The sequence below is a fragment of the Haliaeetus albicilla genome, chromosome 18 (genome assembly GCF_947461875.1).
Source record: "Haliaeetus albicilla chromosome 18, bHalAlb1.1, whole genome shotgun sequence".
Classification (NCBI taxonomy): domain Eukaryota; kingdom Metazoa; phylum Chordata; class Aves; order Accipitriformes; family Accipitridae; genus Haliaeetus; species Haliaeetus albicilla.
Window position 1 is genome coordinate 27,789,070 of NC_091500.1, and position 24,498 is coordinate 27,813,567.

Below are 24,498 nucleotides of genomic sequence, written 5' to 3' on the forward strand. Positions count from 1 at the left end.
TTGGCTACGTACTTTTTTAAACCATCTGTTACAAATACTGTCAGTGAAATGCTAAATAGTAGTATTTCTATTGTGTGAATTTTGTTGGTTTTATTTAAGTGGCTACTCGGGCACAGTGAGCCTTTGAAAAGTTAATCTACAACAGTCAAACTTGGAGCATGATGATAATGGATAAGGGAAAAAGAGAGGACACACTTGGATCAAATTTAAAATTGTGTCTGCTATATTCTTAAGTTAATGAATGTTATGAATTCTGACATTTTAAATAGCGCTGGAGGCAAAATGAGACAATAAGTATAGAAGACAAGAATAGTGATCAGAGAAAGAAACAAAATTTGTTTTATGCTGAGGTTTAAGGCAGAAGATGTTTGGTGCATAGGAAAGAGAATCATATCAGATGGAAGTAGCAGTTTTAAAGAAAGCAGTATTTTGTGAGCACATGAAGTCTGATTTTTATTGGATTCACACCTATAGCTTAATACTTGAACAGCTGTCCTGGTTGTGGCTGGGATAGAGTTAATTGTCTTCTTAGTAGCTGGTACAGTGTGTTTTGGATTTAGTATAAGAATAATGTTGATAACACACTGATGTTTTAGTTGTTGCTAAGTAGCGCTTATCCGAAGTTAAGGATTTTTTGGTTTCCCATGTTCTGCCAACAAGCAGGTGTACAAGAAGCTGGGAGGGAGCATGGCCAGGACAGCAGACCCAAACTAGCCAAAGGGATATTCCACCATCATTCCATCATTCCAATCAAATGTCATGCTCAGTCTATAAACTGTGGGGAGTTGGCCAGGAGGGGCAGATCACTGCTCAGGCATTGATCAGCGGGTGGTGAGCAATGGCATTGTGCAACACTTGTCTATTTCTTGGGGTTTATTTTTCTCTTTTTTTTTAATACTCCTTTTCATTACAATTACAATTATTATTATTATATTTTATTATTATTTATTATATTATATTTTATTTTACTTTAGTTATTAAATTGTTCTTATCTCAACCCATGAGTTTTACTTTTTTTCCAATTCTCCTCCCCATCCCACTGGGGGTAGGGGGAGTGAGTGAGCAGCTGCGTGGTGCTTAGTTGCTGGCTGGGGTTAAACCACAACAACAACATAGCCTAAATTCCTGTACTAGAATCCTTCCCCATTGCCATTCCCTTGGACTTCCCCAGTTCTCTCGGTTCCCTTCCCAGCTTAGCTCCATTTTCTGTACCTTGGTCCAGTTTTGTTGGAGTTGGCTAGCAGTTTCAAAAGTTCTCAGTTGCAGAAATCTCTTTTCCTTAGGAACCTAGCTGGAGAAAAAGGCCCAAAGTCAAGAGAGAGAAACAGGAAGAGTGTGTTAACATGGTGAAAATATATTTAGAGGTGGTAAGATGAGACCATTTCAGAATGATGTATGAGAAAAATTAAATAGATTTCATGGGATGAGAAGAACGGTTGGACTCAATGATCTTAATGGTCTTTTCCAACCTAAGTGATTCTATGATTCTATGAGCTACTAGTGACTTTTGTAAAGGTGGATTCTAGAGAAGGGTCTAGGCAAAACTGAAAAGGAAAGCAGAGAAGATAATCAGGACATTGAATACAGCCTGCCACAGAGAATTCAGTGATAAAGGGGAGCCTATAAAGAAGTCAGAGAAGTCAAAGAAATCTGTTAAAGGAAATGGGAACACTCCTGAATTCAAATACAAAAGTGTCAACATTATACGAGAGAAAAAGAAAAATAAGAAGGAAGCCTGGGAGTTCTAGGACTGTAGAAAATGAGTTAGTAGATCAGATTAAAGAAGATAGAAACTGTAAGACTTCAAAATGGAATTAAAGGGGTGAAAAATCAAGAGAAGGGAAGATGATGAAGAAGAGGGGAGCAGGAATCACATTCCTGTTGTTGAGTCCTGTTAGTATTGCAGTCAAAAAGGTTAGTCCAGCAAAGCAGAAGGGAAATTTTTAGGGAAAGAGACATCATCTGCAAATGAATATTAATGAACAAAAACTGTAAGATTCAGAGGCAAAAGGACTGACGAGAATAAGAAAAGGACTCTGATCAAGAAGAGAACAAAGGGAGAGAGGATGAGCAAACACAAATCACTCACTACAGGAAGCCCTTGTGGCCCTGGAATTCCCTTTGAGTCTGCGAAGAGCAAGCACAACAATATGGAAGGCACAGAGAAAAGCAAGAACTGGCACACGCAAAATCAGTGAAATAGTGTGTGAAGATAGCAAAGTAACTAGAGCTGAAGCTGAAGTAGCTGGAAATTTCAAAGATGCAAGAAATGCATTTTTAGATCACACATCTGTTGTTTACCTGATTTGGAGGCCTCATATATCGTTTCTTTATTTTGCAGGAATCACAAAACAATTGTTTCCAAACACAGATGATGCTTTAATTAGGCGAATGATGGGACAAAAACTGAACAATTGCACCAAGAAGCCGATTTTAAGCAAAGATCTTAACTCAGGTGCTTTTCAGAAGCATAGCTTTTGGTAAGTCTTAAAAACATTGTAGCCTGCAATGTGTAATTCCATATCTTGCCCTGTGGTAACAAAATCTAAAAGCAATCTTAAAATTACCATGAAGATACATGTTATATATGCATTGCCAAGTAGGTAAGTATTTTCGTAACCTTGTATAAAAAGTATGTAGTAGAGAAGCAGCCCAGCTTAACATTACAGCACAAAAAAAGTTGTTCATTCTAGACAAAGCAGCACAAGGCTATTAAATTACAGGAAGAGAATACAGAAGTAAACACATGGAGTTACTTTGATCAATATGACTATTTTAGTTTTGGCATTATTTACTTTTCTTATTATTCTCTGTAGGCTCTCCAGGGCCCAGTCAATTCCATTTTCATGACACCTGTTGTGCCTCAATTAACCCACAAGTAAAGATAAGGAAAATCACACCTCTTTTGTACCTACTGATAAAAGTACTGTGGGAGAGCTAAATAAATTAGCAATCTTTTACCGCCAGAAGAGTCTAAATTATTGGGGCAGAGGAATTATTAAATAACATCTTGCTCATTATGGCCATTCTTACCTTGTGAACAAGACTAGTCTAAAAGTGTTGAACTCATCCCTATTGTTGGTGAAGTCAGCTATTTGCATAGTACTGTTTCCACATATACCCCAAATATGTACTCCATAAATACCACATATCACAGAATAGTTGACGTTGGGAGGGACCTCTGTAGATTGGCTAGTGCAACCCCCACTGCTCAAAGCAGGGTCACCTAGACCAGCTTGCTCAGAGCCATGTACAGTTCGGTTGAGTATCTCCAAGGATGGAGACTCCACCACCTCTCTGGGCAACCTGTGCCAGTGCTTGATCACTCTCACAGTGAAAAAGTGTTTCCTGATGTTCAGATGGCACCTCCTGTGTTTCAGTTTCTGCCCATTGCCTCTGGTTCTGCCACCAGGCACCACAGAGACCAGGCTGCATCTTCTTCACACCTTCCCATCAGATATTAATACACATAGATAAGACCTGCTTGAGTCTTCTTGAGGCTAAAGAGTCCCAGCTCGCTCAGCCTCTCCTCAGGAACAGGATAAAAGATTAACAAGGAACAGGATAAGAGATTAAAATCAGTGAGACAGGGAGAATAGATTTGTCCTTACTTAGACTTTCCATACTGAAGTAATATTTTACTTCTTCCTAGTGCAGTTCTCTCGTGCATGTTTTAAAATCTGTATTTGCAACTGTAAGTCACTTTATAACAAACAAACAAACAAAACCAACCCAAGATATTTGACTATGTTACAACACAATTGTTTGAAAAGTAGCAGTGCTTTGCTACCAAAATTCCTCCCTAAGCCACCTGGTAGTACTCCATGGACCACCAGTGGTCTATGAATTACTGCTTAAGAAATACTTAGATAGTATCTGTTGGAAGAATCCATATACACAGGTTTTCCCATCTGGAAACAACAAACAAATGCACCAGCCTGACTAAAATACAATTTGTTATGTTAATGCTTTTCTTCTAGAGATGAGAAGGCTCCATAAAACAAAGGTCCTCTGTATTTGTAACATACAGTGTGCATTGATTCACTGTAGTATTTTTCCTTGCCCTTGACACAAGTGGTAAAAATAACAGCATAGAAACACAAACTCTGTCTCTTTGAAAGTATTAAATCTTAAATATTTCATATTTTAAATCTTTTTTTTTTTCATCAGATGAATCCATAAATTTTGCTAATTCCTGAGTCTTCTCATGTACATACACAATATTCCTTGAAGCCTTGATGGGAGGATCTTGAGCTAGCACTATAACAATTCTGGGTTGTTTTTTAATACTGCCTATAGACTTTTAAATTTAAACTTGTTATCTTAAAGATATCTTTATGTCTGTTATTGACAAATGCTTATGTAAAATGCAGTCCAACATACATTGAAACCAATGCAGATATTGCCTGCATAGTCTCTCTTGAGTGGATGCTTATTAGAATGCATTTATAATGGATTCATTTTACATCTGTTCAGAATTTCCTCACTGTAAAAGCATTTAAGCACCTTGAAAATAATCAAGATAATGGTGGTGATTCCTTTAACTCAGATGACACGAGTTTTCTTTGTAAGAAAACTAGGAGAATTTAAAAGTGCTCATAATCTCGCTGTTACTCCTTCAGTTCACCTTCCAGCAATAAAGTACAGAGAGGGGTCAAGAGAAAAACCTGTTGCGCAGTACCTTTAGTAACAACTTACACACAAGTAACTAACTTTTAAAACTGGTGATACTGCAGTTTTGATCTCCTCCCTTGCTGCTCTGCCTTCCTTGCCCACCTCTTCCACCTTTCCCCAGAATACAGTTACAATTCAAGAGAAAGAATTTGGAGTCAAATCCAACAAGACAGACAAGTCACCGTCTCAGATTCATAAGGCTGAGGTGAAACAAGGAAAAGGGGAGTATGTCAGTGAAGGAAACTAGTTAACTGGTTAATAAACTCTGCTGGTTGGAAACTAAGAACAGTAGTAATTGCACATTTAATGTTAGTATCTCAAGCTTAGTTATAAATTGTCTCAACAGTGGTTCAACAGCTACTTCTCAGGGCATCATCTCTTCAGCTGTTCCTCTCAGTATACAAGACCAGCAGGATGATGATTCACTAGCTGCTAATGCACAAATTCAGCAAAGTGACAGCTGTCTGACTCTTTCACCTCCCACCCCACAAGGTCAGCAGGAGTGCTTCAAGCCCACTTCTTCTAAGATGGAGTCTCATCTCATCAGAAGCTCACCAGTGGCCTCTCCCAACCAGGGTTGTGGACAGGATCTCAGGAATTCAGACAAGGAATGACAGAAGGTATTTCATATCAGTTAAATTCTCAACGGAGATTAAGAAGAAGTATAAAATAAAAAAGACATAATATCTAAATGGGCCTAGCAACAGTGGACATATATACTGCAAGCAGAGTAGAAGCCTGAGAACCATTTTCTCAAACAAATGAAAATCCCACAACCTAGAAAAAAATGAAGGCATATTAGTATCTTTGGCTTTAAGATATTATTCAATATATGCATGTTATGCAGTAATTCAAAAAATGTAAACTTTTTCTGAAGAATATAAGTAGAGTTCCCCTTAGTTAGAAAAAGTCATTATTTAAAGTAATACCAAAAGAATGTGTAAGAGGAACCTTAAGCCCCTTGATTTCACCTTGACAGCTGATGGAAAACTGCTTTACCAATCAGAGACAGCTATTGGATATTATTAATACAAAAAAGATATAGAGGTATGAAAAGAGAATAGAAAAATTTCTTAGTGAGATGAAGACTATGGCCAGCACAGAGTCAAGTGAGCAAAAAAGAAGAAATAAAATGGATATTTAAGGATGCTGTTACCTTGGAAAGAAGAAAACATTCTTAGGGCAATGAAACTGCAGCTCTCAAGATGTCTGCAGGAAAGAAGCAGTTCATTTTTAACCTCTGGAAGCTGGAAAGGCAATGAAAGAAGCCATGTTCTCTCTTAGCTCAGGAAAGAGTTCTCCAGGATAGCCTGTTTGGTTTTGGAGGCCATAGCTTCTTTCATAGGCCTTCTGCTGCTGTTACTCTGCTGGTTTGGCAGCTCTCACTCTCTCTTCTTCCCTGAACATCATGTCCATAGGATAAGGGTGCCTGATCCCTCCAGCCAGGAAATGGAGGACAGTCTCTTGGAAGTGATCAGTAACGGGCAGAGTTGCCAGCCTCTACTCCCTGTGTTTCGACTGTGGTATGCTACCTCTTGCTTAGAGAGAGGGTGGACAGGTGGACATTCCTCATGGAACTGGGACCAGAAAAATCCCAGTAACTGGGCAGTTCCTCTTGAGATGTGACACCACTTGTCCCAGGGAGCAGCTGGCAGTCACACACCCTGTAACTGCCTGAGGAGGAGGGAAGGTACTTTTTTTTCCTCGCTGGCTGATACCAGCTTTACAGGATGCTGGTAGCATGGGAAGGAGAGAACACTTGGATTATAGCTTTCATGCTTGAGTGTCCTTCTCCCAGAACAGAGAGTACTAGCAGTTAAAACTATTTCATACATGGCAAACAAGCAACTAAGGAATCAAGATGAAAAAACCCCAACATAAAGTTGAAGAAATCTAGCTTGATCTGAGGAGGATTTCTATAACTCAGGAGATCTGAGTTACAGAAATAAATTAGAAATAGTGTTACGGTGAATGCTGGGCAAAAAATCTGAAGATAAGGTTAGCAGCCAAATACCTCTAAAGGGAAGTGCTGCAAACCTAACTGTACTAGAACAATGCACTAATAAAATGCACTGTGGAGAAGACTTTTGTGTGGGCTGGGATATGAATTAACTGATCTGCTAGCCTTTTCCATCTCTCATGTCTATCAATTCCTTGTAGATAGAATCCAGATGAAAGCAGGTATGAAATATGATGTAAGTTCTAGCTCATGTTCTTAACTACCATCTATAAAATGTAACAGAAGGGTGTTTGCTATTATGTACATTTTGTATATGTAATTGTGTGTACAGCATATAAGAATGTATATAATTAATCATATTTTTGAAGCAACTTTCTATCAAATAAAATGAAACATTACTACGTCTTAGTTCTATTTTATTGTCCTTACTGTCTTCTGGGCCTTTTCTGTTATGTTCACAGGAGATGGCATTAGGTGACACAAATTTTGTGTGCTGGGAGTGGGCGGGCCATACCTCATAAGGCCACACAGCCCCACCCCACACAGCCCCACCCCTCCTTTGTGAGCTGGCGGTGGGGGCGGGGCCAGGACATACCTTACAAGGCCACACAGCCCCACCCTCCTTTGTGAGCTGGGGGCCAGGACACCTATATAAGGCCACACTCGCCCACCCCTGGCTGATTGCAGACGCTGTCTCTGCTCCTGCACGGTCAAGAGGGAGGCAGCGAGCGACGCACGACGTTGGTGGCTGTTGGTGGCAGCGTTTGGTTGCCATCCCTGCAGCCATGAGCCGGGACAGTGCGGGACCGGGGACCGGGGCGCGCGGCCGCCCCTCGCCCTGCCGGGGCCCGGCGCAGAAGGATGAGCACAAGCGGCAGCTGGAGAGGCTGCAGGCTGAGCTGGAGGCTGAGCAACTCCGCTCCCAAGAGCTGTGCCGCCACTTTGCCGCCGAAACTCGCAAGCTGAAGGAGGCCGCAGAGCGGGATCGGCAGCTCCTGGCCAAACGGCTACACTCCAAATGGGAGCAGCGGCAGGCACGGGAGCTCCAGCGGCTGCGGGAGCTGAACCAGCGGCAGCGGGAGGTGGAGATCCGCCAGCTGCTGCGCTCGAAGGAGGCTGAGCTGCACGAGGCGCAGGAGGTGCTGCAGCAGCAGCGCGACGACGCCATCCGGCAGGCACGGGACCTGCAGCAGCAGCTGGCCAAGAAGTTGGTGAGAGGCGCCTCGAGGAGCGGCGAGGCCCCCACGAAGCTCCAGGACGTCCTCAGCAAGCTGCGCTGGGAGACCAATAGCGAGGAGGCTGCTCACATCCTCCGCCTCCAAGACAAACTGCTGCTGCAGAGAAGACTCTTCCTAAAGTACATCTTGGAGAGGTTCGATGGCGAGCAGCCTGCTTCCTGCAATGAGGCCGGGGCCAAGGCCTCGGCCTGGCACCGCCTGCAGACCCTTCTGGGCACCGGGGCCATCAGGCCCTGCTCTTTGGAGAGCCTCATCGCATCTTCCTCCCATGATGGAGAAGGGCAGCGGAAAACCCACCAGAGCTTAAAAGACACTCGCCTCCAGGAGGAAGGGAACAGCACGGAGTCTTTGCTCGAGGCTGGGGGGCAAGACTCGACGCCGCACTGCTCGGACTCCCCGCCGCAAGGAACGACCCACAGCGGGCCGTCTGTGGCAGAGGTAGGTGTTCAGACTGTAGGGCAGCAGGAGGACTGGCTGCCTGGTAGCAGTCACAGCAGGCTGCAGGAGCAGAACGCCCACCTCCAGCGTGCCCTGAAGGACCTCAAGAGGCGATGCAGTGTCCTTCAAGAGGAGAACCGTCTTCTGAGGAAGGCAAGCTCTCCTGAAGTGCGGGAGAAGCAGGAGAGGATCAAGCAGAAGACTGCTAAGCTGCGTCTCCTTGCCAAGCGGCTGCAAGAAACAGCCAGGCAGCTGGAGACCAGCCATTGCCTGATCAATCATTATTAAATCTTTTCTTAACTATCTCTCTGTGTGCTCTCACTCCTTCTCCTGTGTGTATGTGAACTGAAAGGACTTTGAACCAGCTACTGGAGTCAAGCAGGCGGTGCAGGCACCCCTCACTTGTGGCTGCAAGAGCAGGGGCAGCGGTGGGCTGGACCCCTTGGCTGGGTGCCCCAGGGCAGCCAGGGCTGGGGACAGCCAGGGACACACTGGTCACGGCCACCATGAGGGGTGCTCAAGGTACCCAGAGAAAGTGTGGGAGCAGGGGGCAGCCAGAGCCCGGGGACAACGCAGCTGAGTCCCCATTCTGATAACCTCCCTCCAGCTCCAGCTCTTCTTTTCCCCTGGGGGCGATGTGGGCAGAGCCCAGGGCAGGATGGGCCCCCACGGAGCAGCCCAACGCCTGGAGGGTGCCTGGGTCTCCCAGGGTAGGAGGGAGGCATTGGCTGCGGTCCAGGGGGGCAAAACCCCCATGCTGGTCCCTGGAGGGGCACGAGCTGTCCCCCGCTTAGCAGCCAGACCCATGCTGTGCTGGCAGCAAGGAAGGGAGCTTAGCGCAGCCCCACTCGCCTGCCAATGTCCTGCCCAGTCCCGCAGTGTACTGTGAAGCCTGGCAGGACGGGCTGCAGCGGGATGGCAGCCACTGGCCCTGGGGAGCACCCCTCTGTGCAGGCAGCATCACTGGGGGGGGGGCACAAGGCCGCCGGGGCAGGAGCGCGTTGTGGCTGAGACCCATCGTGGGGGGCCAGGGGGTCCCTGGGGGTCCCGAAGGACAAGGAGGGCAGCACGTGCAGTCAGGCAGAGCAGATGCAAAGAGGGCAAGGGAGAGCGGGGGGGGCAGCAGCAGTAGCACGTCGCACCCTGGGACCCACAGCCACTGCCAGCTGCCTCCCCTCTGCCCCACGGCGGGGTGACCCACAGCCACGACCAGGCAACGCAGCAACAGGCAGCGGCTACGGGACCCCGTGCACATCTACTTTTGCGCATGCAAAAATCAATCCCAAACAGCGTGCCACATTAGAAGCAGTGAGCAGGCTTACTTGTGCAAACTAGTGTCCAGGCAAGGTGGGGAGCAGGGAGGGGAAGAGCGGTGGGACAACTCAGGTCAGTTCAGTGCGCGAGAGCCAAGAAACACAATGAACCTGCACTAGGGGTTCCCAGGACAGGAGGTGACAGCAACTAAAACCCTGGTCACCCTTTGCCTCCTGCCTGCAGCAAGGCCACACGGAAGGAAAACCACAGGGACTCACCGGTGTGACACCTCTCTATTCTCGGGCACCATTTTGGGGTGACCTAGGCCTGACGAGGGCAACTTTGGGTGGAGACAACCCATTTCAGTCCATCTTGCTGCCCTGCATCTTGCAAGGGCTGTTTTTGTCCCCCTCAGAACCGGGGGACGGGTGCCCGGCATGCCCCTGCTCCACGTGCAGTACACAGTGCCATGCCAGCCCACATGCGGTGGGACTGCGCCGACCCCGCGTCCCCCACAGATGCTGGCTGCACCGCCGGGAGAAGCCAGGTCTCAACTCCGTGCCACCGAGGCCCAGCTCCACCTCCTCAGCTTGGGCCAACCGGCAGCACGTGCTGGTGAAGCAGTGCCCGAGGGGGACCAAGCAGCCATTTAAGCCGTGAACCATGAGCACCTGTTGGCTTTCAGCCTCGCCGGCAGAGCCAGGGGTCACCACGCAGCCCCAGGTGCACCCCTCACGCTGTGCTGGCCTCGAGGACAGGCCCCCTGTATCACCCCACATTAAAGCCACCACACACCAGCCCCACAGAGAACAGCCACGGCCTCAGCATGATGGGCTCCGGCGCAGGTCTGGTCTGCGGGACCCTTGCCACTGTTCAGAACTGTTTTATGGGGATGAACCCCCCCTCACCAGGTCCCACTCGTCCTCCGTGTGCCTGGCCCAAATCAGGACGGTCACCAGCGAGAAGGACGATTGGGACCGACAAGCTGAATGGTTGCGTACCAAGCGAGGCCAGTCAGGGAAAGCCGATCTTTATTACGAATGCCAGTCCCAGGGCTGGCCAGTGCCTACGAAAACCTGTCAAGCAATCCTTGCAGCTTGTCCACAATGCTAAATAAGGCTTTACTGGGAGGGGTGGTCAAAAAGGCAGCAGCCCCTCACTGGCTGCTCGGAGGGTCTTTCCCAGCACGCATGCCAGGTTGGCGTAGGCTTCCAGCACGCATGTCAGGTTGGCGTAGGCTTCCTCGGGCAGCAGGCGGTGGAAGACCTCGGGGTCGTACCAGGACGCGTACAGCATGGCAGCAGCCACTGCAAAGACGATGGCCAGCTCCAGGCCGACAAAGAGCAGGAGGAGTGTCCTGTGGGGCAGAAGAAGTATGGGAGACAGGGCAGGGTGGATGCATCCCAGCCCCAGGAGGGATGGAGGGGCCCCACCGGCTGGAGCAGGCGTCCAGCCCATCACCCGGTGGGGACACTCACTGCAGCCAGTAACTGAAACCGCGTCTCCTCGCCCGCACGTCCCTCTCCTGCAGGTCAACACAGAGCAAGGACACTTGTCAAGCACTGCCGCACGGCCGGGACAGCTGGAGTTGCACGGAGTTGCCTTGCACGGGAGCGTAGCCCACGCGTGGCTGGCACCTCCGTGGACCCCTCTCCTCAGGGAGACCCACAGGCTCTTCCCCCTTACCAGCCGTGCTTCCACCACCTCCGGCAGCACAGTCTCCGGCATCTCTGCCTCCTTCTTCCTCTGATACTGGCTGCAGGCAACAGGGCTTGGTTGGACACATTACAGACCTCCGTGGCCACGCCGGGGGTCCCCTTCCACACACACCCCCCCACCCCAGGCAGGGATGGGGCTCCCCTGGCACCAGCATTGGCAGCCCCATGGCGCCGGGTGCTGCAGGGACACCCGTGTGGGGCGAGGGACCCCGCTTACCAGCCCTCTTCCTCCTCCAGTCTCTCTTCCAGATTTCTTATTTCCTGACGCAGCGCCTGGGAGAGGGAAGGGTCTGAGTCCCTGAGCCTGCTGTGGCCCCAGGGACCGTGGGCACCCGCCCGTTTTCCCCCGGCCCCTTCGGCACTACCTCATTCTCCTGCTTGTCCTCCTTGAGCCAGGATGCTATCAGGGCACGGAACTTTTCCTCCTGCAAAACCACGGGCGCGTCGTGCGGGCAGCTGGGCTGGGACCTTGGCACCCTCGCCCCTCTCCGGCCCCAGGGCTGTGCCCACTCACTCCCCCGCTGCCCTAGGGCACTACTGGGAAACTGGGTGACTCGCAAGGCCAGGCGTGGGGAAGCGATGGACCCCCCCCATAGCCTGCGAAAATTGTCCTCCCTAGTCACGCCGCTGGGCAACCGGCACTCGGTGACCCTCTCTGAGCAGGGGGGTTGGAGACGACAAGATGACCTCCAGCGGTCCCTTCCAACCTCTCAGCCCCAGCCGACGCAGCTCTGGGTCAGGGGCAGAGGAGAGGACACCAACCTTAGTGCTGAGCTGCTGTACGGCATCATGTAGCTCCTGATGGTTCTCCTCCTGTGTGCAGAAAGGAGAGCAGGGGCTCAGGGTCTGCAGCCCCAGCCCCTGTGGACCAGGAGCCCCTCCATACCTACCCTAGGCTGCAGCAGCTCCTTGCTGCTTGCTGTCAGCGCGGAGCTCTGCTCAGCATCTCTGCCGGCTCCTCGACTGGTCGCCGCAGCCTTTGCCGCCTGCGGGAATGGGGAACCGTCAGATGCCCTCTCACAGACACACACCCCCTCGCACACGGCGCTGCCCCTGCTTCCCATCTCTCAGCGCCCATCAGCCACTTGCACACCCGCACCCGGCCAGCGGTCCTGCGTGCCCCCTCGCCCCATGCCCGGCTCAGCCTGTGCTTGCTGGCAGCCCAGGACTTGGCAGGAGATGGGGGGGGAGGCGCCAGGGACCTGCACTGCTGTGCCTCCCTCTGCCTTTTCCCAAAAGCGGTCTGCCTGGCAGAGAAGAGGGAACGGCAACATCTGCAGGAGGGGCAGGGGCCCAATCCCTCCATCGCGGATGCCACGTCCCAAAGTCAATGACCCTGCCCGTGGACGCTGGGGTGCGGGGACCCAGCACTGGCACCCCCTCCCTGACCCTGCCAGGATGGGCATCCTTCTTCCCTGTACCTTCTGTGCCTCTTCCAGGCTTGCGACTGCCTCGCTCTTTGCTATTTGAAAGCGCTTCTGCGAGAGAGGAGGAGGAGAAGCCATCAGGGCACTGGACGTTCCCACAAGCGCCCTCCCCTCCGCATTATCCCTTCCCGGCTCCCCTCGGGCACTGCCTTTGCCCCTGCGTCCTCTCTCCTTCCCAGCCTTGCAGGCGGACAGAGGGACCCCCCCAGGCCCAGCTCTGGACACGGGCCACATCTGGACATGGACCTGAGCAACTGGCTCTAGGGGACCCCGCTTAAGCAGGGGCATTGGACAAGATCAGATCATCTCCAGCGGCCCCTTCCAACCTCAACCAGACCGTGGTTCTGTGAACTCACCTTCATCTGGGCCACCTGCCCCTCCAGTTGCTGGAGCTCCTGGCCGCTCTCTTCGAAACAGCGTGCCACGAGACAGTTCTGGGAAAAGGAGCCGCACGCAGGCACTGAGCCCCTGACACAGCCCCAGCCGCCGCAGCTGGGGGACGTGGGTACAGGAGGGGACACTGACCTCTGAGGTGAGCCGCTCCAAGGTCTTCTGCAGCTCCTGCTGCTTCTGCCCCTGCATGGTGAAAGGAGGGGTCAGGGGCTCCGGTCTCGCAGCCCCAGTCCCCGGGGACAAGGGGACCGCTCCCCACCTACCAGACACTGCAGCAGCGCCCTGTGGCTTTGGGATGCTGCGGAACAGCGGGCCAGGCGCGCCCGGACCATGCGGAGGTCTTCTTTCACCGCTTCTGCCTGGGTGGTTACACCTGCGAGTCGGGAGCGAGCGGGGTGTGAGGGGCACGGATGCTCGCAGGGATGGTCCCCAAGCTCAGGGCATCTGCACTCCTGCACGCCTGCCTCTACTCGGCATATGAGCGAGGCTGGGGGTGCCGCACACGGAGCCCCTCGCCCGGCAGCCGGCTGTGGGGACTGTGGGGATGCTCTGCCCTCACCTTCCTCTTCACCGCCAGAGACATTCCACTGCATGGTGGACAAAGGACAGGTCGTTTGCGAGTCTCCTCTAAACTCCTGCCCAACAGCTCCGAGGTTCTCCCCGGAATGTTCCCCCGTCTCCAGGAGCAGCCCCTTTTATACCCGCCGGGGCACCCGTGTCACAGGCGCGAGGTGACGTCAGAGTGACACGGTCACCGCTGTCCACTGTGACATGGCCGCCAACTCCCTGGGCTGGCGCCAAGAGCTGACCTGGGGCTCGGCCGCAGCCACTGGGGAAACAGGGCATCACTCTTAGCCCACCGGCGGGAGCGACCGCGGGCACCGCTTGCCGGCGTCTCCCTGGGGGGGGTTGCCGGTTCCTTCACCACCCGGCTGCCACCGTTGCCCACCCCGGGACCAAGCAGGAGCCAGGCTGCGCACACAGTCCCAGCAGACACTCGCACGGACACGCGTGAACGACGGGCGTGCACGGATGGCCACGCCGCATGGGGTCCAGCATCCAGCCCCCACCGGGATCCAGCATCCAGCCCCAGGGGGGAACAACAGTCTGGGAAGAGGGAAAAATAAGGACCAGCTCTCTGTCAGGCTCGACAAGGGTATAAAGGGGGTCCCGCCGGAGGACACCCTGAGCCAGTCCTCCTCGGAGCAGCGGGTCTGCAGTCCGGGACACTCTCCTTGGGTCAGGTTGCTAAAGGAGGTTCCTAGCCTTGTGGCTGAAGAAAGGCTTTTTAGAAAGCGCTTTTTAGAAAGCAGTCCTCTGCACAGGAGCGCCCAGAAGAACCAGCTCTCATCTGTAACCCACACGCACAGAGTAGAGGCAGCCTTAGAGCTGCCATTCTCCTTCACCCCGCCACACACAGCTTTGGAAAAGGGCTGCTTCCTTTTGCTCATGTGCAAGAAAGTACTTCTCTCATTTCACTAACGCTGGCCAACTTCCTTTCCATCCACAGTCTTGCATCTGATTACTAGTCCAATTAGGCGTTTGCACTGATTGTCACTTACACCGCAAAGTTCTGGGTGTAATCACCTGGTAAGAGCAAAGACATAAAGAAGCAAGTAACTAGCACGCAAGGTAACCCCGCTCATATCGCACTTTTCTGCAAGCCATCTTGTCTTTCAGAGAAGTCTGTCTGTGCTCACAGGAGTCACTCTGTGTGATGGGCATCGCTCCCCTCTGTAAGAGAGGAGAAAGCTCTGGTTGACAAAAGAGTGTCAAGCACTCTTGTTACTGAAGCAATGGTTAAAGTATTTTATTTGATAACTAATTTGATTTAAACCACTGTGTGTAGTCCTGAGCTATTTTAATAAATGGGGAATCTTACTGGGGCTAGTTCTTACTGAAAGTAAGCACTTCACTACTTGAAGACTTCCTGAAGCAAGCGAACAATTGCAGTTATCTGTTATCAAGTGTAACATCGTTTACTGTTCAGAAGTAATGGCGGCAGTCACCTAACCAATTTCAAATGAGAAATGTCAAGAGGCCCAGGCTTAGCTGCTGTCCGGTATCTCGAGTGCAAAATGTAAGCCACGCTACAAACAGAAAATCACCTTAAGATCAACATTTAGCTGTAATATTTGCAGGGCCGGGCGCTCTTGGCGGCGGGCGGGGAGAGGGGCGCAGAGGTGGCGCCAGGCGGCCTCGCTGTCGCACGCCTCGTGGAGGTAGTGGCAGGTCTGGCCCAGTCTCGGCAGGTCGGGCAGCGTCAGGAAGGAGATGATGTGCAGTGGCTGTGGGGAGGGGGGGAGAGCATCAACCCTGGGACCCCCCCTGCTTTGAGGGGGAGACCCCAGCCCCACCATCCCTCCGCTCAACTCACCATCCCAGGGGGGAGACGCTGGATGGCGGCGGTGGGGTTGCCTCGGCTGCGGGGAGGGGATGTGGGTGAGGTGGTGGCGGGCAGCCCCACGGCAAGCATTCCCCCCCACCCATCCTCGCGCGCTCCACCGTCACACCGGCGGCCTCGCCGTCACGTCCTCGTCACCACCCGGCAAGTGCCGGCAGCGATAGCGGCGAGAAGCCCGGTGGCCCGTGGCTGCTGTCTAGTGGCACGGCCATGGGATACTGACTCTCTGGAGACTGGGGGTTCTGGAGCATGGGGGTGGGTGGGGGATGGAGGGGGGGAAGAGGGGCTGCAGGTCTGGGCCCAGGGCTGCTGGGCCTCGGGGCAGGCCCCATGCGCGCCATGTTGAGGCTCGGCCTGGCCGCCAGCAGAGCCCGCCTTCTCCTCACATCAGTCTTCACTGGCATAGGTTTGGGGGGCTGTCGGTCTCCTGAGGTGATGCTGCCTCTGATCGGTCACCTAGGCTGTCACTCTGCCCTGGTTTGATGCCTGCCCTTCCCTGAGGGCTGCCTCTGAGCAGCCCCAGGTGGTCAGGCTGCCCAGGTGCAGTTCACCTGAGGTGATGCGCTCCCCAACTGGCCCACTGGGCTGTCACTCTGACCTGGTTTGGGGCTCGCACGTCCCATCCCTGAGGTGACGCTGCCTCTGATTGGCTGCCTGGGGTGGTCACCCTCCCGCCACCAACAGTGCCCGCCCTTCCCTGAGGTGATGTTTCATCTGACTGGCTGCCTGGGATTTCCCCCCTTGCGCCTCCCATCAAATGATGGGTCAGACAGTTTATCAATCTTCCGCGTGCTGCTCTCCCACCAGGCGTGAGTGGTGGAGCCAGCATGCCCCGCCCCCACACGTTGCCCCGCTTTTTCGACTCTTGCCCCCTTTCCTGCAGGCCTCAAAGCTTGATTGGTTGGCTACATATCAGCCACGTGCCTTGCCCCCACTTCCTCAAATGCCATTGGCTGTCCTGGGTCCCCTGACTCCCCACAGACTCCTAGGCGGGTGTTGCCAGGCGACAAGCTCCGCCTTTAGGGTTTAGACCCTCAGCTTGAAACCCTGGGCCCTAAAAAAAGGCTATGGGTCATAAAAGACAGGTTTGGACCCAAAAAATGAGGATTTCGGCCCTAAAAAAGGGGCGCTGGGCACTCAAAAGAATGGGCTAGGTGCTAAAAAGGAAGCTTTGGACCCTGAAAAGGAGGGGAACCTCTTGGTTCCTCTGTGACCCCCAGAAAGGAAGCTTTGGTCGTGAATATAGGGCTTTGGGCGCTCCAATGGAGGCTTCCAGCTGTAAAAGAGGGCTTTGGACCCTCAAAATGAGAGGAGGGGTGATTCAAAGAAATTAACTCAATAGTTTGATTAACTGTTAAGCAGGTATTCTTTATTGGCAGTGCTGGATGCACGGGGGATCGCTCCACCTATCGTGCGCACCGTCGGGTCTAATTGTGCGGGTTAAGTACATGCTCTACGTACATATTCACTAGATTTCTGAGAAATGTTATACATATTCATTAGTTTTCCGGGAAACTATTAGCATATGCAAATGTCCTTTACGCAGGCGCATTGAAGGCCTCTGGTCTTCAGGAGTCCTCTGGTGGTCTTCCATAGTCTTCCTCACTTGTCCGCTACTTGACCCTCCTCGGGTGATTCTGCGCGGTATGGGCCTTTACATGTTTTGATACATCAGTGCTTGTTACTGCTCTTATTATCTAAGTTTTCATTAGTGGTGTAGAACCATATGGTTAGTTTAAGCTAAATTATCTACAAGGACAAGAACAAAGGCAGGAGTTCTTATCTTTTCTGGCCCTCTCTCTTCAAGCAAGGCCTCTGCTTCTGCCTTCTCAACAAGATTGTAAATTCATCAAACATTTAATTAAGTTTTGTCATCGCTCACGGTTCCTTCTTGCTCATCGCTCCCAAGTACCAGTCTCTGACAGGCTTAATCTTTGACAAACACTAGTCTTTGGTATGTAAAGTTACAGAGAGACAACCATTAAGCAATTAGCAGTTCGTTCTCTATATCGCTAAAAAGGAAGCTTTGGACCCTGAAAAGGAGGGGAACCTCTCGGTTCCTCTGTGACCCCCAGAAAGGAAGCTTTGGTCGTGAATATAGGGCTTTGGGCACTCCAGTGGAGGCTTCCAGCTGTAAAAGAGGGCTTTGGACCCTCAAAATGAGAGGAGGGGTCATGTGTAACCAAAATAACCAAAACGTCTCCTGATGTTCCAAGCCAGACGAGTCAAAAGGACTCAACGAGACGATGAACGCAACTGCGCATTCACAGGAGATGGCATTAGGTGACACAAATTTTGTGTGCTGGGAGTGGGCGGGCCATACCTCATAAGGCCACACAGCCCCACCCCTCCTTTGTGAGCTGGCGGTGGGGGCGGGGCCAGGACATACCTTACAAGGCCACACAGCCCCACCCTCCTTTGTGAGCTGGGGGCCAGGACACCTATATAAGGCCACACTCGCCCACCCCTGGCTGATTGCAGACGCTGTCTCTGCTCCTGCACGGTCAAGAGGGAGGCAGCGAGCGACGCACGACGTTGGTGGCTGTTGGTGGCAGCGTTTGGTTGCCATCCCTGCAGCCATGAGCCGGGACAGTGCGGGACCGGGGACCGGGGCGCGCGGCCGCCCCTCGCCCTGCCGGGGCCCGGCGCAGAAGGATGAGCACAAGCGGCAGCTGGAGAGGCTGCAGGCTGAGCTGGAGGCTGAGCAACTCCGCTCCCAAGAGCTGTGCCGCCACTTTGCCGCCGAAACTCGCAAGCTGAAGGAGGCCGCAGAGCGGGATCGGCAGCTCCTGGCCAAACGGCTACACTCCAAATGGGAGCAGCGGCAGGCACGGGAGCTCCAGCGGCTGCGGGAGCTGAACCAGCGGCAGCGGGAGGTGGAGATCCGCCAGCTGCTGCGCTCGAAGGAGGCTGAGCTGCACGAGGCGCAGGAGGTGCTGCAGCAGCAGCGCGACGACGCCATCCGGCAGGCACGGGACCTGCAGCAGCAGCTGGCCAAGAAGTTGGTGAGAGGCGCCTCGAGGAGCGGCGAGGCCCCCACGAAGCTCCAGGACGTCCTCAGCAAGCTGCGCTGGGAGACCAATAGCGAGGAGGCTGCTCACATCCTCCGCCTCCAAGACAAACTGCTGCTGCAGAGAAGACTCTTCCTAAAGTACATCTTGGAGAGGTTCGATGGCGAGCAGCCTGCTTCCTGCAATGAGGCCGGGGCCAAGGCCTCGGCCTGGCACCGCCTGCAGACCCTTCTGGGCACCGGGGCCATCAGGCCCTGCTCTTTGGAGAGCCTCATCGCATCTTCCTCCCATGATGGAGAAGGGCAGCGGAAAACCCACCAGAGCTTAAAAGACACTCGCCTCCAGGAGGAAGGGAACAGCACGGAGTCTTTGCTCGAGGCTGGGGGGCAAGACTCGACGCCGCACTGCTCGGACTCCCCGCCGCAAGGAACGACCCACAGCGGGCCGTCTGTGGCAGAGGTAGGTGTTCAGACTGTAGGGCAGCAGGAGGACTGGCTGCCTGGTAGCAGTCACAGCAGGCTGCAGGAGCAGAACGCCCACCTCCAGCGTGCCCTGAAGGACCTCAAGAGGCGATGCAGTGTCCTTCAAGAGGAGAACCGTCTTCTGAGGAAGGCAAGCTCTCCTGAAGTGCGGGAGAAGCAGGAGAGGATCAAGCAGAAGACTGCTAAGCTGCGTCTCCTTGCCAAGCGGCTGCAAGAAACAGCCAGGCAGCTGGAGACCAGCCATTGCCTGATCAATCATTATTAAATCTTTTCTTAACTATCTCTCTGTGTGCTCTCACTCCTTCTCCTGTGTGTATGTGAACTGAAAGGACTTTGAACCAGCTACTGGAGTCAAGCAGGCGGTGCAGGCACCCCTCACTTGTGGCTGCAAGAGCAGGGGCAGCGGTGGGCTGGACCCCTTGGCTGGGTGCCCCAGGGCAGCCAGGGCTGGGGACAGCCAGGGACACACTGGTCACGGCCACCATGAGGGGTGCTCAAGGTACCCAGAGAAAGTGTGGGAGCAGGGGGCAGCCAGAGCCCGGGGACAACGCAGCTGAGTCCCCATTCTGATAACCTCCCTCCAGCTCCAGCTCTTCTTTTCCCCTGGGGGCGATGTGGGCAGAGCCCAGGGCAGGATGGGCCCCCACGGAGCAGCCCAACGCCTGGAGGGTGCCTGGGTCTCCCAGGGTAGGAGGGAGGCATTGGCTGCGGTCCAGGGGGGCAAAACCCCCATGCTGGTCCCTGGAGGGGCACGAGCTGTCCCCCGCTTAGCAGCCAGACCCATGCTGTGCTGGCAGCAAGGAAGGGAGCTCAGCGCAGCCCCACTCGCCTGCCAATGTCCTGCCCAGTCCCGCAGTGTACTGTGAAGCCTGGCAGGACGGGCTGCAGCGGGATGGCAGCCACTGGCCCTGGGGAGCACCCCTCTGTGCAGGCAGCATCACTGGGGGGGGGGCACAAGGCCGCCGGGGCAGGAGCGCGTTGTGGCTGAGACCCATCGTGGGGGGCCAGGGGGTCCCTGGGGGTCCCGAAGGACAAGGAGGGCAGCACGTGCAGTCAGGCAGAGCAGATGCAAAGAGGGCAAGGGAGAGCGGGGGGGGCAGCAGCAGTAGCACGTCGCACCCTGGGACCCACAGCCACTGCCAGCTGCCTCCCCTCTGCCCCACGGCGGGGTGACCCACAGCCACGACCAGGCAACGCAGCAACAGGCAGCGGCTACGGGACCCCGTGCACATCTACTTTTGCGCATGCAAAAATCAATCCCAAACAGCGTGCCACATTAGAAGCAGTGAGCAGGCTTACTTGTGCAAACTAGTGTCCAGGCAAGGTGGGGAGCAGGGAGGGGAAGAGCGGTGGGACAACTCAGGTCAGTTCAGTGCGCGAGAGCCAAGAAACACAATGAACCTGCACTAGGGGTTCCCAGGACAGGAGGTGACAGCAACTAAAACCCTGGTCACCCTTTGCCTCCTGCCTGCAGCAAGGCCACACGGAAGGAAAACCACAGGGACTCACCGGTGTGACACCTCTCTATTCTCGGGCACCATTTTGGGGTGACCTAGGCCTGACGAGGGCAACTTTGGGTGGAGACAACCCATTTCAGTCCATCTTGCTGCCCTGCATCTTGCAAGGGCTGTTTTTGTCCCCCTCAGAACCGGGGGACGGGTGCCCGGCATGCCCCTGCTCCACGTGCAGTACACAGTGCCATGCCAGCCCACATGCGGTGGGACTGCGCCGACCCCGCGTCCCCCACAGATGCTGGCTGCACCGCCGGGAGAAGCCAGGTCTCAACTCCGTGCCACCGAGGCCCAGCTCCACCTCCTCAGCTTGGGCCAACCGGCAGCACGTGCTGGTGAAGCAGTGCCCGAGGGGGACCAAGCAGCCATTTAAGCCGTGAACCATGAGCACCTGTTGGCTTTCAGCCTCGCCGGCAGAGCCAGGGGTCACCACGCAGCCCCAGGTGCACCCCTCACGCTGTGCTGGCCTCGAGGACAGGCCCCCTGTATCACCCCACATTAAAGCCACCACACACCAGCCCCACAGAGAACAGCCACGGCCTCAGCATGATGGGCTCCGGCGCAGGTCTGGTCTGCGGGACCCTTGCCACTGTTCAGAACTGTTTTATGGGGGTGAACCCCCCCTCACCAGGTCCCACTCGTCCTCCGTGTGCCTGGCCCAAATCAGGACGGTCACCAGCGAGAAGGACGATTGGGACCGACAAGCTGAATGGTTGCGTACCAAGCGAGGCCAGTCAGGGAAAGCCGATCTTTATTACGAATGCCAGTCCCAGGGCTGGCCAGTGCCTACGAAAACCTGTCAAGCAATCCTTGCAGCTTGTCCACAATGCTAAATAAGGCTTTACTGGGAGGGGTGGTCAAAAAGGCAGCAGCCCCTCACTGGCTGCTCGGAGGGTCTTTCCCAGCACGCATGCCAGGTTGGCGTAGGCTTCCAGCACGCATGTCAGGTTGGCGTAGGCTTCCTCGGGCAGCAGGCGGTGGAAGACCTCGGGGTCGTACCAGGACGCGTACAGCATGGCAGCAGCCACTGCAAAGACGATGGCCAGCTCCAGGCCGACAAAGAGCAGGAGGAGTGTCCTGTGGGGCAGAAGAAGTATGGGAGACAGGGCAGGGTGGATGCATCCCAGCCCCAGGAGGGATGGAGGGGCCCCACCGGCTGGAGCAGGCGTCCAGCCCATCACCCGGTGGGGACACTCACTGCAGCCAGTAACTGAAACCGCGTCTCCTCGCCCGCACGTCCCTCTCCTGCAGGTCAACACAGAGCAAGGACACTTGTCAAGCACTGCCGCACGGCCGGGACAGCTGGAGTTGCACGGAGTTGCCTTGCACGGGAGCGTAGCCCACGCGTGGCTGGCACCTCCGTGGACCCCTCTCCTCAGGGAGACCCACAGGCTCTTCCCCCTTACCAGCCGTGCTTCCACCACCTCCGGCAGCACAGTCTCCGGCATCTCTGCCTCCTTCTTCCTCTGATACTGGCTGCAGGCAACAGGGCTTGGTTGGACACATTACAGACCTCCGTGGCCACGCCGGGGGTCCCCTTCCACACACACCCCCCCACCCCAGGCAGGGATGGGGCTCCCCTGGCACCAGCATTGGCAGCCCCATGGCGCCGGGTGCTGCAGGGACACCCGTGTGGGGCGAGGGACCCCGCTTACCAGCCCTCTTCCTCCTCCAGTCTCTCTTCCAGATTTCTTATTTCCTGACGCAGCGCCTGGGAGAGGGAAGGGTCTGAGTCCCTGAGCCTGCTGTGGCCCCAGGGACCGTGGGCACCCGCCCGTTTTCCCCCGGCCCCTTCGGCACTACCTCATTCTCCTGCTTGTCCTCCTTGAGCCAGGATGCTATCAGGGCACGGAACTTTTCCTCCTGCAAAACCACGGGCGCGTCGTGCGGGCAGCTGGGCTGGGACCTTGGCACCCTCGCCCCTCTCCGGCCCCAGGGCTGTGCCCACTCACTCCCCCGCTGCCCTAGGGCACTACTGGGAAACTGGGTGACTCGCAAGGCCAGGCGTGGGGAAGCGATGGACCCCCCCCATAGCCTGCGAAAATTGTCCTCCCTAGTCACGCCGCTGGGCAACCGGCACTCGGTGACCCTCTCTGAGCAGGGGGGTTGGAGACGACAAGATGACCTCCAGCGGTCCCTTCCAACCTCTCAGCCCCAGCCGACGCAGCTCTGGGTCAGGGGCAGAGGAGAGGACACCAACCTTAGTGCTGAGCTGCTGTACGGCATCATGTAGCTCCTGATGGTTCTCCTCCTGTGTGCAGAAAGGAGAGCAGGGGCTCAGGGTCTGCAGCCCCAGCCCCTGTGGACCAGGAGCCCCTCCATACCTACCCTAGGCTGCAGCAGCTCCTTGCTGCTTGCTGTCAGCGCGGAGCTCTGCTCAGCATCTCTGCCGGCTCCTCGACTGGTCGCCGCAGCCTTTGCCGCCTGCGGGAATGGGGAACCGTCAGATGCCCTCTCACAGACACACACCCCCTCGCACACGGCGCTGCCCCTGCTTCCCATCTCTCAGCGCCCATCAGCCACTTGCACACCCGCACCCGGCCAGCGGTCCTGCGTGCCCCCTCGCCCCATGCCCGGCTCAGCCTGTGCTTGCTGGCAGCCCAGGACTTGGCAGGAGATGGGGGGGGAGGCGCCAGGGACCTGCACTGCTGTGCCTCCCTCTGCCTTTTCCCAAAAGCGGTCTGCCTGGCAGAGAAGAGGAAACGGCAACATCTGCAGGAGGGGCAGGGGCCCAATCCCTCCATCGCGGATGCCACGTCCCAAAGTCAATGACCCTGCCCGTGGACGCTGGGGTGCGGGGACCCAGCACTGGCACCCCCTCCCTGACCCTGCCAGGATGGGCATCCTTCTTCCCTGTACCTTCTGTGCCTCTTCCAGGCTTGCGACTGCCTCGCTCTTTGCTATTTGAAAGCGCTTCTGCGAGAGAGGAGGAGGAGAAGCCATCAGGGCACTGGACGTTCCCACAAGCGCCCTCCCCTCCGCATTATCCCTTCCCGGCTCCCCTCGGGCACTGCCTTTGCCCCTGCGTCCTCTCTCCTTCCCAGCCTTGCAGGCGGACAGAGGGACCCCCCCAGGCCCAGCTCTGGACACGGGCCACATCTGGACATGGACCTGAGCAACTGGCTCTAGGGGACCCCGCTTAAGCAGGGGCATTGGACAAGATCAGATCATCTCCAGCGGCCCCTTCCAACCTCAACCAGACCGTGGTTCTGTGAACTCACCTTCATCTGGGCCACCTGCCCCTCCAGTTGCTGGAGCTCCTGGCCGCTCTCTTCGAAACAGCGTGCCACGAGACAGTTCTGGGAAAAGGAGCCGCACGCAGGCACTGAGCCCCTGACACAGCCCCAGCCGCCGCAGCTGGGGGACGTGGGTACAGGAGGGGACACTGACCTCTGAGGTGAGCCGCTCCAAGGTCTTCTGCAGCTCCTGCTGCTTCTGCCCCTGCATGGTGAAAGGAGGGGTCAGGGGCTCCGGTCTCGCAGCCCCAGTCCCCGGGGACAAGGGGACCGCTCCCCACCTACCAGACACTGCAGCAGCGCCCTGTGGCTTTGGGATGCTGCGGAACAGCGGGCCAGGCGCGCCCGGACCATGCGGAGGTCTTCTTTCACCGCTTCTGCCTGGGTGGTTACACCTGCGAGTCGGGAGCGAGCGGGGTGTGAGGGGCACGGATGCTCGCAGGGATGGTCCCCAAGCTCAGGGCATCTGCACTCCTGCACGCCTGCCTCTACTCGGCATATGAGCGAGGCTGGGGGTGCCGCACACGGAGCCCCTCGCCCGGCAGCCGGCTGTGGGGACTGTGGGGATGCTCTGCCCTCACCTTCCTCTTCACCGCCAGAGACATTCCACTGCATGGTGGACAAAGGACAGGTCGTTTGCGAGTCTCCTCTAAACTCCTGCCCAACAGCTCCGAGGTTCTCCCCGGAATGTTCCCCCGTCTCCAGGAGCAGCCCCTTTTATACCCGCCGGGGCACCCGTGTCACAGGCGCGA

At 55.1% G+C, this 24,498-nt stretch overlaps 3 protein-coding genes across 8 annotated transcripts in view; 1 reads left to right on the top strand and 2 right to left on the bottom strand.

The window, feature by feature from the left end:
• BEND6 (BEN domain containing 6) overlaps positions 1-7,048 on the top strand; it is a 29,221-nt gene extending 22,173 nt beyond the window's left edge. For 4 of the 6 annotated variants that reach the window (XM_069806009.1, XM_069806007.1, XM_069806005.1 and 1 more), the window contains 2 exons: positions 2,342-2,480; positions 5,021-7,048. In XM_069806009.1, the coding sequence (XP_069662110.1) occupies positions 2,342-2,480; positions 5,021-5,288 (407 nt within the window). In that variant the 3' untranslated portion in view covers positions 5,289-7,048. The other 2 variants (XM_069806010.1, XM_069806011.1) reach the window with 2 other exon arrangements.
• Positions 7,049-10,629: 3,581 nt separating this feature from the next.
• LOC138689870 (uncharacterized) lies at positions 10,630-13,291 on the bottom strand. The gene is made up of 9 exons (XM_069806513.1): positions 13,235-13,291; positions 13,066-13,143; positions 12,704-12,760; positions 12,173-12,268; positions 11,648-11,707; positions 11,500-11,555; positions 11,251-11,320; positions 11,043-11,089; positions 10,630-10,921 (listed from the first exon to the last, which is right to left on the bottom strand). The coding sequence occupies exons 1-9, from the start codon at positions 13,289-13,291 to the stop codon at positions 10,702-10,704; spliced, it is 741 nt and encodes a 246-aa protein (XP_069662614.1). The 3' UTR covers positions 10,630-10,701.
• An 8,004-nt stretch (positions 13,292-21,295) lies between these two features.
• Positions 21,296-23,957, bottom strand: LOC138689871 (uncharacterized). The gene is made up of 9 exons (XM_069806514.1): positions 23,901-23,957; positions 23,732-23,809; positions 23,370-23,426; positions 22,839-22,934; positions 22,314-22,373; positions 22,166-22,221; positions 21,917-21,986; positions 21,709-21,755; positions 21,296-21,587 (listed from the first exon to the last, which is right to left on the bottom strand). Exons 1-9 carry the CDS (start codon positions 23,955-23,957, stop codon positions 21,368-21,370), a joined length of 741 nt encoding a protein of 246 aa, XP_069662615.1. The 3' UTR covers positions 21,296-21,367.
• Between the last annotated feature and the right edge of the window lie 541 nt (positions 23,958-24,498).

Bases quoted from the DNA above. Each gene is read 5' to 3' on its own strand.
- LOC138689870 (XM_069806513.1), bottom strand. From the start codon at position 13,291: ATGCAGGGGCAGAAGCAGCAGGAGCTGCAGAAGACCTTGGAGCGGCTC. The intron at 11,708-12,172 runs GTAGGTATGGAG...GTGGTTTTGCAG, and splicing joins AGGAGCTGCTGCAGCCTAGG to GAGGAAAAGTTCCGTGCCCT. The intron at 11,321-11,499 runs GTAAGCGGGGTC...TGTTGCCTGCAG, and splicing joins CTGGAGGAGGAAGAGGGCTG to CCAGTATCAGAGGAAGAAGG.
- LOC138689871 (XM_069806514.1), bottom strand. From the start codon at position 23,957: ATGCAGGGGCAGAAGCAGCAGGAGCTGCAGAAGACCTTGGAGCGGCTC. The intron at 22,935-23,369 runs GTACAGGGAAGA...CCATTCCCGCAG, and splicing joins GCCTGGAAGAGGCACAGAAG to GCGGCAAAGGCTGCGGCGAC. The intron at 21,987-22,165 runs GTAAGCGGGGTC...TGTTGCCTGCAG, and splicing joins CTGGAGGAGGAAGAGGGCTG to CCAGTATCAGAGGAAGAAGG.